This window comes from Perca fluviatilis, chromosome 6, assembly GCF_010015445.1.
Source record: "Perca fluviatilis chromosome 6, GENO_Pfluv_1.0, whole genome shotgun sequence".
In the NCBI taxonomy this organism is placed as follows: Eukaryota; Metazoa; Chordata; class Actinopteri; order Perciformes; family Percidae; genus Perca; species Perca fluviatilis.
The window spans coordinates 12,130,354-12,146,669 of record NC_053117.1 but is presented as its reverse complement, the minus strand read 5'-3'; the positions used below and the strand labels follow the sequence as shown (position 1 = coordinate 12,146,669).

At 38.8% G+C, this 16,316-nt stretch overlaps 1 protein-coding gene across 1 annotated transcript in view; it reads right to left on the bottom strand.

Moving 5' to 3' along the window:
• dpp7 (dipeptidyl-peptidase 7) overlaps window positions 1-16,316 on the bottom strand; it is a 37,274-nt gene that overhangs the window by 12,029 nt on the left and 8,929 nt on the right. Inside the window, exons 7-13 of the mRNA XM_039802658.1 lie at window positions 11,797-11,963; window positions 10,820-10,880; window positions 9,840-9,958; window positions 8,752-8,908; window positions 6,115-6,179; window positions 5,962-6,032; window positions 5,727-5,852 (exon numbers count right to left, since the gene is read on the bottom strand). Of these exons, the coding sequence (XP_039658592.1) occupies window positions 5,741-5,852; window positions 5,962-6,032; window positions 6,115-6,179; window positions 8,752-8,908; window positions 9,840-9,958; window positions 10,820-10,880; window positions 11,797-11,963 (752 nt within the window). The 3' untranslated portion in view covers window positions 5,727-5,740. The remainder of the gene's footprint in view (window positions 1-5,726; window positions 5,853-5,961; window positions 6,033-6,114; window positions 6,180-8,751; window positions 8,909-9,839; window positions 9,959-10,819; window positions 10,881-11,796; window positions 11,964-16,316) is intronic.

Below are 16,316 nucleotides of genomic sequence, written 5' to 3'. Positions count from 1 at the left end.
AATGACGTGGATCCTGAGCAACACAAGGCCTTTGTGAACGTATCGGTATGAAATTTATATGGATAAACGTAAAAATGTGGTCATATCAGCGATTTCAAAAAGTGGTTCGTTTCGTGTTTCGCTGGGAAATATCTAGGAGTTTGATCATTGAAGCCAATGGAGAACGATATGGACATCTTGTCATTTGGAAGCTCAACCAGCCAAAAGTAAAGGCGTATCACAAAACTGAGCAGATTTTCTGAAACTAGACAAAAATACCTACGTTTTGATGTATAAATTGTGTATGACAAGTAGATATTGTGCGGGAGGAGCAATTTGAGGAGAAGGGACAAAGATCATTTTTTGAAGCTTCACCCTCTGAGCGACGACATCATCACTCTAACCAGCCACACACACACTCTGTTTAATCGATAAAATTTCCTGAAAAGATCGCTAAACTTAAACACCTTTTTCACAAAAACTGTAAAAGATGTCAAACTGAAAAGATACGTTTGGATAGCTGAATATTTTGTGAACATTTTAAAGTTTGTTTACGTCTGTAGGTGAAAGTATGAAGGAGCTGAATCTTTTGGGAGCGGAAGAAGATTTTAAGGAGTTGAAGGCGCCTCTCATTGACTTTAATGTTAAAAAAAAGTGTTAAAAAGCTGAATATTTTAAAAAGTATAAATAGTAGAAAAAAAGTTGAAGAAGTCCCATCATTAGCTGAAAGAGCTGAACATTTGAAAAGTGGAATGGTTTAAATAGGTGAAAGTATGCAGAAGTTACGGAGAGCCAAAAAACGTACGGAATAATAATAAAACTAAGAATAACTAGAAAATGCATTTCCTGCAGAAAATGCGTGGGAATGCTGAATAGCTGAATTGCTAAAGCTAAACTGGTTGAATAGCTTAAATCCGTAAGAAGAAGTTGAAGTAGTGAAAATAGTTAAAAAAGCGGAAATCGTTTTAATAAGTATGAATTTCATTAAAAAGTTCAAAGTTTATGCTAAACTGAACTGTTTGCTTTGAAGGTTGAATAATGACAAGATATGTAGAACATTGTGAGGTCTGAGTAGATTTTCTAACTGATAATGACTCACATATGCAGAAATATGAAACAAATTAATACTGTAATACTGTTAAAGATGAAAGTTGAAAAGGCTGAAAGAAGAAATATTTTTATTATTATCAGATATATACACTGCATAGAACAAAAAAGCATCAATCTAGCTGAGATGAGATGTGAAATATATTAGGTGAAAAAACTGGGGCTGAACAAGAAGAAAGAGAGGAAAGAGACAAGGAGAGAAAGAGAGAAGAAAGAAGAGCAGGAGAGAGGAGAGAAGAGAAGAGAGAGGAGAGAAAGAGAATAAAGAGAGGAGAGAAAGAATAAAGAAGAGAGAGAAAGGAAAGAGAGGAGAGAAGAAAGAGAGGAAAGATAGAAAAAATTAGAAAGAGAGCAACTTTGAGTAAAATTGACTAAAAAGGCTTAAAGTTTGACTGTCTGTGAAAGGGTTGTCATGGCTACTAAGTGTCTGTGATGTGTTTATAAACATGCTTTGTGTATGTGTGTCTGTGTATGTCTGCATGTGTGTGTGTGTGTGTGTGTGCTTGCGTGTGTGTGTTTGTGTGTCTGTGTGTCTGTCTGTGTGTGTGTGTCTGTCTGTGTGTGTGTGTGTCTTTGTGTGTGCGTGTGTGTCTGTGTATGTCTGTGTGTGTGTGTGTCTCTATGTGTGTGTGTTGGCAAAATAAAACATGAACAGCTGAATTGCTAAAGCTAAACTGGTTGAATAGCTTAAACCGGTAAGAAGAAGTTGAAGTAGTGAAAATAGTTGAAAAAGTGGAAATCGTTTTAATAAGTATGAATTTCATTAAAAAGTTCAAAGTTTATGCTAAACTGAACTGTTTGCTTTAAAGGTTGAATAATGACAACATATGTAGAACATTGTGAGGTCTGAGTAGATTTTCTAACTGATAATGACTCACATATGCAGAAATATGAAGCAAATTAATACTGTAATACTGTTAAAGTAAAGTTGAAAAGGCTGAAAGAAGAAATATTTTTATTATTATCAGATATATACACTGCATAGAACGAAAAAGCATCAATCTAGCTGAGATGAGATGTGAAATATATTAGGTGAAAAGAATGGGTCTGAACAAGAAGAAAGAGAGGAAAGAGAGGAGAGAAAGAGAAAAGAAAGGAGAGCAGGAGAGAAGAGACGAGAAGAGAGAAGAGAGAGGAGAGAAAGAGAATAAAAAGAGAAGGAGAGAGAGAGAGGAAAGAGAGGAGAGGAAAAGAAAGACAGCAACTTTGACTAAAAAGGCTGAAAGTTTAAAGACTTTGTATTATTATCAGCCATATCCATTGCGTAGAACAAACAAGCATGACCCTAAAGAGCTGAGAGGTGGATATATTGGCTGAAAAGAAACGGGCTATATACATGGATGAAATCACAAATGACCCTGGAGGGAGAGACAGAAGGAGGAAGGGAGAGAGGGAGTGAGAGAGAGGAAGGGAGGGAGAGAGAGAGACAGACAGAGAAGGAGTGATGGAAGGAGAGAGAGTTTGAGAAGGATGGAGGGAGGGAGAGACAGAGGGAGGGAGAGACAGAGGGAGGGAGACTAAAGGAAGGAAGGAGGGGAAGAGAGGAGGGAGGAAGACAGAGAAAAGAGAAAGAAGGAAGGAGGGAGGCATAGAGAAAGAGGGGGAGACAAGAGGGAGGGATACAGACAGAGGGAGGGAGGGAGACACAGACAGATAAGGAGACAGACAGACAGACAGACAGACAGACAGACAGACAGACAGACAGACAGACAGAAGTGGAACACAAATGATCTAGCCTGATGATCATAGTTAGTCTAGTTAGTTGACTCCTACAGCAAGCCTGGAGTAATCAGTAGACTGTCTGTGAAAGGGTTGTCATGGTTACTAAGAGCCTGGCCCATGTTTATAAACATCTCTTTGATCTGTTAACGATAGCACCTGCTCTTAATGTCTCCTGTAGCACACCGCAGCACTTCAGACACTGAGAGCAAGCTCTCAAACAAAGCCTCGGACTGACAAAACTATAACTCCTATCAGTCAAATGATGTCATTGTGAGCACCACATGGCCTTTGTGAACGTATCGGTATAAAATTTATGTTGATAAACTTAGAAATGTGGGCATATCAGCGATTTAAAAAAGTGGTTCGTTCAGTGTTTCGCTGGGAAATATCCACGAGTTTTAACATTGGACCCAATGGAGATAGATTTGGACATCTTGTCATTTGGAAGCTCAACCAGCCAAAAGTAAAAGGCGTATCACAAAGCTGAGTAGAATGCCTGAAACTAGACAAAAATACCTACGTTTTGGTGTATAAATTGTGTATGACAAGTAAATATTGTGGGCGTGAGAGCAGTTTACAGACAAGGAACTAAGATAATTTTTTCGAAGCTTCACCCTCTAGCTGTGATGTCATCCACTCTAAGCAAGCGCAATACACACCCTGTTTAATCGATAAAATTTCCTGAAATAATCACTAAACTTAAACAGCTGTTTCACAAAAACTGTAAAAGATATCAAACTGAAAAGATACGTTTGGATAGCTGAATATTTTGTGAACATTTTAAAGTTTCTTTGACGTCTGTAGGTGAAAGTATGAAGGAGCTGAAACTTTTGGGAGCGGAAGAAGATTTTAAGGATTTGAAGCCGGCTCTCATTCACTTCAATGTTAAAAAAAAGTGTTAAAAAGCTGAATATTTTAAAAAGTATAAATAGTAGAAAAAAAGTTGAAGAAGTCCCATCATTAGCTGAAAGAGCTGAACATTTGAAAAGTTGAATGGTTTAAATAGGTGAAAGTATGCAGAAGTTACAGGGAGCCAAAAAACGTTACGGAATAAGAATAATAAAAAACGAACAATACATTAGTTGGAATGCTGTTGAACAGCATTCCCACTCAATAAAAAAACGAACAACAATAGTTGGAATGCTGTTGAACAGCATTCCCACTAATAACAATAGTTGGAATGCTGTTGAACAGCATTCCCACTAACGAAGAATAAATAAAGAACAGGATAACAATAGTTGGAATGCTGTTGAACAGCATTCCCACTAATAAAAAACAATAACAATAGGTGGAATGCTGTAGAACAGCATTCCCCAATAAAAACCGAATAACAATAGGTGGAATGCTGTAGAACCATCACTACCCACTAAATAAAACCGAATAACAATAGTTGGAATGCTGTTGAACAGCATTCCCACTAATTAGGGGACCACTAAGGCCTATATAAAAAGAGACTTCAGATACAGTATTAGGGGACCACTAATGCTTATATAAAAACATCCAAAGAGCACCATGTCATGGGACCTTTAATTTTAAATGAATGTAGCCTACTGGCAGTCTGGCACACATAGATGCTCAGTATTTTCTATGGGTGCTGCAGCTCTGGAGCACCCACGGTATCGGCACCTATAATACCATGCAAATTTCATTTGTTATTTTTTTTAATTAATTTTTAAGTAGAAAAAAATATTCATGTAAAGAGATATAGTAAAATAAAAAGTGCTTACCCCCCATGTTATTGAGACATGAAGGTGGACTCACTGACTCCAATATTTTCTATACAACTTTGAAGTGAACTTGAATTTTGCCACAGTGGTCTTAGAAATGACTAGTTTGTTCAAATGGAAATAATGTAGAAATCAAAATAAACCATCAAACTATTGAGAGAGTGAAGCACACTACATTTCTGGGGGTACATATTGATATTGAATTCTTAAACTTTAAGACTCATATTGATGCACTGACGAAATGTTTTTATAAATATGTTGGCTTATTTTTCAAGTTGAGGTTTTCTTCTATTTGAAGCACTTTTAACCTTATACAAGACTTTATGGGAGCAATATCATTTCGTCCAATACTTTCCCCAGTTATCTTGTGAAATTACAGTATTAAAGAAGAAAGTTATACGTGCTATATCACGGTCAAATGTAAATGCTCCCACTGACACTCTTTTTCCACAGCTACAGTCTTCTGAAGCTTGCTGAATGTAATATTTTCCAATGCCTGTATAATGTTGTAAATATGCTTAACGACCTCATTTCAATCTACTCTCCCTCGCATACATATAGGACAATCAAAAAGCATTGTATTAATGGTAAAAAAACAAACTGAAATGCACAAGCTTCAGTGTGGTGTGCAGCTTTAGAATGAGGTTGAATACACTATAAAGATGTCTTTGCGTCTGTGTTTAAAAAGAGACTAAGACAACAGTTACTACAAAAATATGTTAAGCTTGAATAGCCTACTCTACTTTTAAATAGTGACTCTGAATTCATTTATTTTTCTTACTTTTTTCTACTGCTATACTTACCTGCTTTATTGTTTGCTTGTTGCATCTTATATTTGACCAATACTTAGACTGATGGACTCAATGTTTTGGGACCATTTACTGTAGGTATGGTTAGGGTAGTTATGGTTTCTCTTTTCTTTTTGTGTAGGTTGTAAATGTTATTGTATAATACAAGTTTACTTTTTTTATAAAACAATATGATTGTATTTATAATGTGTATTATTTGCGAGTGCGACCCTTTACACAAGCTTTAAATAGCTTACCAGGGTGTCCCATTTCACATATCTGCATTATGTCTTATGATTGTATTTGTCTTTTAACTTTTGTGAATAAATTGAACCTTATTGAATGTTATAGTTATTTAAAAGGAACTAACAGTTTTTTTCATAATTCCAGTCCTGACACATACTCTGAACCTGTGCTTTAAATTGACTGCTGTAATTTGGTCTGCTCCATCTTCACCCACTGTGCGATGAGGTCTGCTTCAGTCTTCCTGGCACTAATTACTGACTCTGGATCAGCATCATTAGATCCTCTGCATAAAACAAGAGATGAACGTCAGATAGATTTTGCTTTGAGTTAAAAAAAAGAAAAGGAAAAAAAAAGTCAAGGATGCCTATCCAGGTGCCAACCGCTTGCTGTACCTCAGATCCAGATGATGGGCTCCTCCAGAAATGTTGACAGCAATCAATGATGAGCTCAAGGACTTGCGCACCTAAAAAGCAGAGAGCTGATTGACTCAGACTGAACAATGACTTCACAGTTTGCTGAAGTATGCTCACGGTTTAATCTCTTACCCCTCCGTTAGCCCATGGGTCCAGATCTCCATTGGAGAAAATTATGTTGCTGGCTGTGGAGAGGGCTGAACACAAGGGGAGGGCCCATTAGAAACAAGAACACTAGTGGAGACATATGGAATTACTCAGGAACTAAGTTTCATTCCAAAATTGGAAATTCCAGCAACAAAAAGCATTTATGGCACTTGTTAGTCACTGCCCTTATACACTCACCTAAACAGTCCTTCCAGAAAAATGCGGATTTTTTTTATTGTGATTGTTGCGGGCAAAAATCCTTGATTTTTTTTTAAAACCATTAATCATTTTCTTAAAAAATGTGATGGAATATGCGGGATATTTATGCAATTTTATGCAATGAAATTGCGGGAACTTGCAAAAACTGCGGTTTGATGAAAGAGAGAAAAAATAGTGATTCCCCCAACACCCTGCTTTTCGATGATGTTCACGTCGCATTATTACGTCACTTCATAACGTTCCCATGGCAACAGGGGAAAATGGCTGCTCTTGTGTAAAGTAAACGCAACATTTTTCAACTTTCTGCTAAGTTATATGTGACTTTTTTGCAAAGAAAATGCGGGGATTATGAAATCATGCAAGCCCTGCATACTTTGCGCAGAAATCAGCAATTTATGCGGCCTATTTGAAAAAATGCGGCCCCGACATAAATATGCGGACTTTGGCTGATTATGCATTGAATCATGAGATCACATAATTGCATTTTTCTGGAGGGGCTGCCTGAAGGATTATTAGGAACACCCTACTAAGACCGTGTTTGACCCCCTTTCGCCTTCAGAACTGCCTTCATTCTTCGTGGCATTGATTCAACAAGGAGCTGGAAGCATTCTTTAGAAATGTTGGCCCATATTGAGAGGATAGCATCTTGCAGTTGATGTAAATCTGTGGGATGCACATCCAGGACACAAAGCTCCCGTTCCACCACATCCCAAAGATGTTATATTGGGTTGAGATCTGGTGACTGTGGGGGCCATTTTAGTACAGTGAACTCATTGTCATGTTCAAGAAACCAATTTGAAATGATTCAAGCTTTGTGACATGGTGCATTATCCTGGTGGAAGTAGCCATCAGAGGATGGGTACATGGTGGGCATAAAGGGATGGACATGGTCAGAAACAATGCTCAGGTAGGCTGTGGCATTTAAACGATGCCCAATTGGTACTAAGGGGCCTAAAGTGTGCCAAGAAAACATTCCCCACACCATTACACCACCTCCACCAGCCTGCCCAGTGGTAACAAGGCATGACGGATCCATGTTCTTATTCTGTTCACGCCAAATTCTGACTCTACTATCTGAATGTCTCAACAGAAATCGAGACTCATCAGACCAGGCAACATTTTTACAGTCTTCAACTGTCCAATTTTGGTGAGCTCGTGCAAATTTTAGCCTCATTTTCCTATTTTTAGTGGAGATGAGTGGTACCCAGTGGGGTCTTCTGCTGGTATAGCCCATCCGCCTCAAGGTTGTGCGTGTTGTGGCTTCACAAATGCTTTGTAACATGTGGTTATTTGAGTCAAAGTTGATCTTCTATCAGCTGGAATCAGTTGGCCCATTCTCCTCTGACCTCTAGCATCAACAAGGCATTTTCGCCCCGGAGGACTGCCGCATACTGGATGTTTTTCCTTTTTCAGACCATTCTTTGTAAACCCTAGAAATGGTTGTGCGTAAAAATCCCAGTAACTGAGCAGATTGGGAAATACTCAAACCAGCCCATCTGGCACCAACAACCATGGCACGCTCAAAGTTGCTTAGATCACCTTTCTTTCCCATTCTGACATTCAGTTTGGATTTCAGGAGATTGTCTAGACCTGGACGTGTCACATTGAAGCAGCTGCCTTGTGATTGGTTGATTAGATAATTGCATTAACGAGAAATCTTACAGGTGTTCCTAATAATCCTTTAGGTGAGTGTACAAGGTCAAAGTCAATGTCTCTGTCCACCGAGATAAAAATCCAGGAATTTTCTACAACCAAAACTAACCCCAATTGCTTTCATGACCGAAAAACATTTTTTTATTGGTTTATGTTTTCTAATGGGCTGAATGGTTCAGTTTCCACTGCACTTAAAGTCCCCTCCAGACATGCTGTTACAGTAAGATGATACAAATACTCTCGCTTGGAATAATAATTTCTGTCAGAGATGTTATTTTTTCCACAAAAAAAGGTTAATTACCTTGTTAAAAATTATTTAAACCATGCTTCTCCCTCATTGAAAAATCCAGAAAAAATTTATGTTCATTTAAAGGTTCAACTGCCACAATTCACCACCGTCTACTGAGCAACACCAGTCGTTGATGGTAATGCAAGTGGTTGATTCTACTCATTTGTTATTTATATGAAAATAAAAATCAACAAAACATCTGATCTCTACCGAGTAATGTACAGTTACACAAGCCACATTATGGCCGCATTAACCAGGCCTTTCCCACTGAGCTCTGATAAACTGCCACATCAACAGGGACTTAGGCACTGTAGCAGTTACAAGAAATACTTCACATGAAAATACCAGAAGTGTGGGTATTGGGACGGATCCAATGTATCACTTACACTTTCTAGATTACACCTCTAGATACTATGATATATCAGAACAGTCTGGTGCGTCTATTAGTATTCATTGCTCACCGTCACCCCAGAACTGGGTTTTGAGCCAGTCTGGTCGTGGAACCACAGCCCAGCGTTTGGAGCAGTAAAGCTTGCGGTCTGTCTCAGTGAAGGCCATGGGAGGAAACATGTCTGTCACATTGTTGCTCTCGTAGCACAGATTAATCTCGGTGCAGGCCTGCAACCAGAAGCAGGGGAACTGTTAGTATGATAAACATTTTGAAGTTTAAACACCATAGATGAATCGGATATTTAATTTGTCCTATTGCAATTCTGACCATCAAAAATGGAAATACAAATAATCTGTATTATTGTAACTTTTTTTTTTAAACATACTGACACTTCATATATATATATATATATCACAACTCGGAGTGTACTGATCGGTCTAGGTGTTTAAGGTAAGGTTAGCCTTTTGATAGGGTCAGTACTGGCACGTCATATGAGGGGGCGTGGTTGTTGATCTGATTTAACCCAGCCCAACTGCAGGGTGTGTGGGATTCATTCAGGAAGAAAAAAAGGAGAAGCTGGAGGTTTCAAGCGGCAAGTCACACAAGAGTTGTAAACCACACGCTGGGAGAAAGACACTATTTGAAAGACTGTTTTGTTTTCCCCACAACACAACTTTTTGTAAATACAGCTTTTAAAACCTGAACTACAACACGGGGAGCAGGCTCTCCGTCAGGAGCGATCTCGTCACCGAATCCAGCCAATCTTTCGTCTACGAATTGAAACTGCGGCTGGGTGAGTCAGTTTAACACAGCACAACAATAAAAACATTTTATGCCAAACATAACGCCAAATATCTATTGCGTTTCCCCCAGAGTCGGCGCATTGTTTTCTTTAGCCTACCAGTTACAAACACAACACGCTAGCATGCTGACGGAGGTCAGTAACAGGCTAACCAGCTATAAAATCGATGAATTTACTTTGTGCTGTGCAGTGGATCTAATTCATGCCGATGTTTATTACGAAAAAAGTAACTGATAAATACTTAAAGAAACTTTAACGTGTTAAAAATTGACAACAGAATTTGGTGTGGTGGCTTTTTGGTCAGGTTGCATACAAATTCTAAATGTTGTGCTGTGTGTTGGTGGCTGATGGAGTACCTGATAGTCCCAGGCCAGGCTGTCAAGACCCAGTCCACAACCGGTGGGATCAGCACACTCCAAATACAGACTGTACAGGTCAAAACAGGTCAGCAACCCGGTAGAGTTGTAAAAAATCCCTGCAGGATAGGATTGTGTACCATCAACTACTGACAGGAGTTAATTCTATTCAATTCAATTTTATTTATAGTATCAAATCATAACAACAGTTATCTCGAGACACTTTACAGATAGAGTAAGTCTAGACCACACTCTATAGTTTACAAAGCCACAACAATTGTAGACTTCAATAAAGGTTATTTGAATTTCATAATGGTAAAGTTTCTTATGCGTTTATCATACTGTACAATATCAAGTTTAAAGCTAAATAAAAGCCTTTTTCGATTCAGTTCCATTATTAATTGTTGATTTATTATTTATTATAATAATATTATTATTATTACATGTTAATTTCTTTTTAGGTTCAAAGAGATTCTGGATTATTCTCCAGGAGGAATTCTGTGATATCATGGGGAGCTAACAGACAGACCAACTCAAACTCAATGTTTCACAGTCACCAGTCCACCAGAGAGAAACCAGGACAACAGAGCACACTAGCTTCAAACAGAATGTACAAACTTCTGGCTGTGAGCTTGCGAACGCTAATACAGGACATATTTTTTGGAACAATTGCTAGTGATTGGATAATCTCAGAACAATAGGCATTTGCAAGTAAGTGTATTGTTAAATAAAGATATGAAGCTGACCACTGCCCTCTAGTCTCTGCTGACATGAAGTACATGTGATTGCCAACGGAAGAGCTTACTTCCAAACTCTACCCTAGTATACTAAAAAAAAAAAAAAAAAAAAAAAAAAAAAAAAAATGGTGTTTTTTTTAAAACAAAAACCCCACACCAAAAAAAAAAAAAATTTTTTTTTTTTTTTTTTCAAATGACCATTTTGGAAGAGCTGCTTTGAGACACAGTGTACATTTATTTTACCTGCAGTGTTCCTGAGGTTGGAGAGCAGGTCAGATCCACTCAGCATGGTTTCACAAGCCACCTGAAAAAAGTAGTGTTATACATCACAGTCAGCTTCAGCATTTATCTGGAAAAGAACTCACCTGACTCATGTCATTCTTGCTAATTTATATTCATGTTACAGATATTTATATTATCGGGAGAACAAAAGAAACTATATTGGTATAAAATATACACTAAGTGGTCCTGAGTCTGACTAAAACATACTAGGATTTTAAAGACAGAAACAATATCAATATTTGAGAGTTTCAAAAAATCTGACAATGATATATTATTCAAATATTCATTGTTTAACTTAACACATACGGATCCCTTATATTTTGTCTATAAATAGATGTGCCCAGGATGTATTGACTGAGACTTTTTATAGTGTAAAAGAAAGGTGTCAGTGCTCTCTGGACAAGCTTTGTAATGGTGACACGGTCTCTTCACAAATATAATTATGTTACTTATCAACCAGCATACACCTCACGAATACTGATACTGATTTGCAATACGCTCATCAATATTGTTTTTTTGTCTTGTCTGCATTGTTGATGAGTTGGGTTGGGAACCGGAGGGTCACTGGTTCAAGTCCCCCTAAGGACCAAAGTACAGAGTGTGGACTGGTAGCTGGAGAGCACTGCCAAGGTGCTCTTGAGCAAGACACCGAACCCGCTCAGGGCACCTGTCCAGCAGTCGCAGCCCACTCACTCTGACATCTCTCCATTTGTGCATGTATAGGACCTGAGCATGTGTGTGTATTTCAGGCCTGTGTGTAGTGTGTTCTAACAACAGAGTTTAAAGTGTAATTTCAATAAAAATCATTAAATATTATACATTTTAAACAGCAGTTGTTAAATGCTGGTTTTATTTGCGTATTATACCACTTATAAAAAAGTACAAGTGATGTTGCTCACACATAGGTGGCATTTTACTGACTACTGATTTGCAGTTACCTTGACAGGGTTTGCAGGCATACTACCCATGAAGTGAGTGCTGTAGGGGTAATCCAGCATGGCCATCATAGTGAAGGCGTTCCTCAGCAGGCCGTTCAGATGGTGGATGTCCTGAGCAGATGATGGAGGCTTACAAAGGGAGAATTCTGACTGGATGCGTCTGTAATCTGGTAACAACAACAACAGTAGCGGGTTTAGATTCCTTATTTGGCGTTACAACATCTCCATGATGAACGTTCCATTATTTTCCTTAAGGACCTGAAATAGAGCAAAAGCCAAGTTCTTGACATTAAACAACAACAAAAAAATCACTGAAATATATATATTTTCAGGTTGACTTAAAACAAATCCAGGTGTCGTTACTGCCTTAGCAACACAATATAGGCTAATATTTCATTCATTCCTGTCATTTGTGTACATAAAATGTTTGAGGCTGCCAGAGGGGAGAGGTTTACAGTTTCTTTTCCTCTGCAGTCAGCCTCATAACAAGGCCTCAGACCCCCACTGACATTGAATCTTCATACTACATCCTGTCCTCTGCACACTGTCACACTATTCTGAACTTTTCCTTAACATTGTTGCACATGCTGCACTAAACCATACAGCCTCTTTTTTCCTTTCTTAATGTTATATAGTTATATGTATGTGTTGTTATTTGTTTCTATATTTGTATGTTTATTTCATATTAATGTTTAAATATGTTATGTATGTTTTGCCTCTCTATGGCAGTTTGGCTTTGGAGCAGGCTTCATCTCCTGGATTTGATTACTTTACTCCTCCCCCTACACATCAGTCTGTACTAATACCCAGCGCTCTGAATCCTTTCCTCTCTTTTGCGGGACACGTCAGGGATGGTCCCTTTCTCCACTCTTCTTCCCGATTTATCATTCAGCCACTCTTGGTTGCCGAGATGGGGATTAAGGGAATTCGGAGATGGGGCATAATCTCAAGATTATGCTGACAACCTTGTTTTCTACGTCTGCGACCCTCTGTCAAGCATCCCATGTTTTCTCAGTCCTGAAATCCTTTTGTGCTCTCTCGGGTTACAAATTAAATATTTTAAAAAGTGATTAGCTATTAATCAATTGGCTGTGGGGCTAACCCCGACATCGATTCCTTTTAGACTTTCTAACTTTCAAATATTTAGGCTTTGTAATCACAAGGTCGGTTTGCACATTACGGGAACAGAATCTTACCTCATTGATAACAGTAGTCAAGTGTGACAAGCAGTTAGGAGGAGTATACTCCCAAAATACTATTTTTATATATCTTCATCCTCATTCATTTGGGAAAAATGCAAGAGCCGGCAGATCCTTAAAGCTTTAGTGCGTAGTTTCTGTCTCCCCCATGAGGAAGGAAACAACACTGTTGGCGCGTCCACATGATACATGCCTTATGTGATTGCGCACGCGCCCCCACGCAGTTGCTAGTAGCCACCATGGTAGCCATGGAGGACACGGAGGATAACAAAAAAAACATGATGGACTCTTCAGAAGAGGTAATTATCTTCACTTGAGTTTCTGCGCGCGAAAGTCACCGGACGACACAATCTTCTGAACACAGCCATACTGAGAAATACAGAGAAAGTTGTGTGGAGCTGAGAGCTTAATTAGCTTTGTAGCAACTCATCTGGCATGGGCTTGAATGTAACGGACGTTCAGTAATATCAAAAAGTTACGCACTAAAGCTTTAATGCAGAGGAGCAGATCTCTTGGGGGGCTTGGCCTACCTGGTATTATTAGGCCAGGTTATGCTATTCTTCCTCGCTCCAAGCCCTAGTCTGCAGCAACCTACCTCTCTGCCCAACACATTTTACATTTAATCCTATAGTGAGCTCTCTGAAAATCTGGGTACAAATGAGGTGCAGCTTCGGCTGGCTCACTCTCCTCCAGACAACTCCCAATTGTAATAATCATCTATTCTTGCCTGCTAAAATTTATCCTCGATTTGTATCTTTGGACAGGGGTGGCCTCCGGTATTTAAAAGATGTATATAAACGTTGTGTTTGCTAGCTTTGAACAATTGTGCACAACCTTTAATTTGAATAGCTCAGATTTTCTTAGATACTTTCAGTTACAATCTTCCCAATTTCCTCAAATCCCACCTACAAACATCTAATTATTGAGGCTAAAACTCTATCCAGGGGCTACATTTCCTATTTCTATAATCTCTCTCCCTCTACTGACTCTCTGGTTAACAAACTGAGGTAGGAGGAATTGCAGATTGTACTGTCAAATGACTTTTGGGGAAAATCTTTGCAAGTAGTGAATTCTTCCTCCAGCTGTGTTAGGCTTAGTCTCATACAATTTAAATTCACTATAGCAAAGCCAGGCTTGCCAAGATCTATCCGGCCGGCTCGGATGAGGTATGCTAAAGATGTTCCCAGACCCCTTGTGATCTGACCCACATGTTCTGGATGTGCCCCAAACTGTCCAACTTCTGGCAGCTATTCTTTGATACAATGTCAAAGGTTTTGGAGTTGACGACCTGTTCATCTACTCATATAGAGTGGACTTAAGCCAATGTAATCTCTGTGACTGCCCGACAGAAGATCATGAGTCTTTGGGAAGACACCATCACCACCTACATTCAAGGCCTGGCTGAGTGACACTTTATCTTTTTTTAAAACTCGAGAAAATAAAGTTCACCCTCAGAGGCTCCTCTGATAAATTCTACTCTCATTGGAGGCTTCTGATCCACTGCGTAAAATAGCTTTCCCAGGCCTATGCCACAGAGGTAGCCTATTTGGTGTGTGTGTGTGTGTCTGTGTGTGTCCTGGGAGGCAGGCCTCAGAAATTTTCCTTATGAAAGGTGTCACTGCAAGCTGATCCTTTTTGCCTCCCTTTAATTCGAATAAACCCATATTCTTGGGCAATTTTGAAAAGTGCTTTGAATGTAGGGAAAACTGGACAAATTGCCTTTTCCGATCATTGAAAAATCCTAGGCCTAGGCTACTGAATTTGTTTCCAAGTGTGCATATATGTGGGTGTTCTGTTTAACTTAAAGGCAAATTTTTTTGCATTGTGCTTGTATTTTCTGTTTTAGATGCTCTTACACAGCATATAGGGACAGCCGCCGTCACCCAGTTTATTTTTGCCCAGGCTGTGCAAAAGTGGCTGCGCTAGGCGCCAGACCGTGCAGGAGGGACTGGACGACAATGTCAGAGCATTACATTTTCATATGCCTAGCAATAATTTTCTATGGCTTAATAATGATTGAAATTCCATTGAAATCACATTATTGATCCTTAGTTCATTTGAAACTTCAACATTGTTTCAATATTCCTGATAATTGAAATACCATTGAAATTCCATTGATCTATGGACAGGATTTCAACATTGTTTCACTATTAAAACAGGGTGCAAAATTACGTAGTATCAACATCAGAGTTCGATGTTGATTCAATGACTTAATGTTGACAACGGAATGTTGATTTAACATAGTTTCAATGACTGTTTGCTATCTGGGAAGGCTTCAATAAGAGTTTAAGTGCCAAATATAATTGGGCCCTTTAGCAAAGTAGTTTCGGTGACGGAGTAGTCTCCTCATTCAGAGTTCAACACCCCTTGGATCTAGTTCTCGCAGAATTAATCGAACATTCTCTTTCCTTATGTTTAATCCATTCTCCTTGCATTTTGTGTACATCCACCTATATCCGTGGAGTTGGCCAGGTTTGTAACTGTTCATAAATGAAAGTAGTTGCCCGATCCAAATCACTTTATCCCTTGTGCCGAAACAGAAAAATCCGTTTTAAATGTTGTATCGAAACAATATAATGGTGACGACTTGCAAGCAAAGCAGCAATGTCCTTATAATAAAAGTCCTAGATTAAAATATAGTGTACTGTAGTCATTTCTCTAGCCGACACTGTCTCCAGTATGGCCCAGGCTACATCAATATACGGCTTTCATGTACTCACACAAAAGCTTTGCGTGCTCACACGAAAATGTGAAACATGAAAGTTTCGTGTGAAAACATGAAACTAAACTTTAAAAAAATTCTGCACATGAAGGTTTCGCGTGAGCACATGAAACTAAACCTTTTTTTTTTTTGCTCATGTCCCCTTAGGGGCTCAGTCAAGCTGTCAGGGGCTAAAAATAGAAAAAGAAAGAGGGAAAAGTACATGACATGTCAAGGGATGCGACAGCAGTTCAATAAGTGTATGGTGAAAGGCAACAGGTAGGATTTAAAGTGTGACGTCTGTGCTTGGAGGCTTGCAAATATTCATGTTAACAGACTAGCTAGCGTTTGCTAACACTGGGAATGTAGCAGCCAAATGGGGGTTTATGGCTAGCTTAGAATATGCAAAACCGAGGTTGCTGAGCTGAAAACTGGAATATATAAGGTAGCATGTACAACAAATGACAAGAATCTGGAAAACATAACTAATGCAGTAACTCTGGTTTACAATAGAATCATGCATAGATTTGCTACCAAACTTGGAGGCTTGCAAATATTCATGTTAACAGACTGTTCTGAGACTAGCTAGTGTTTGCTAACACTAGCAGCTAAAGTGGGGT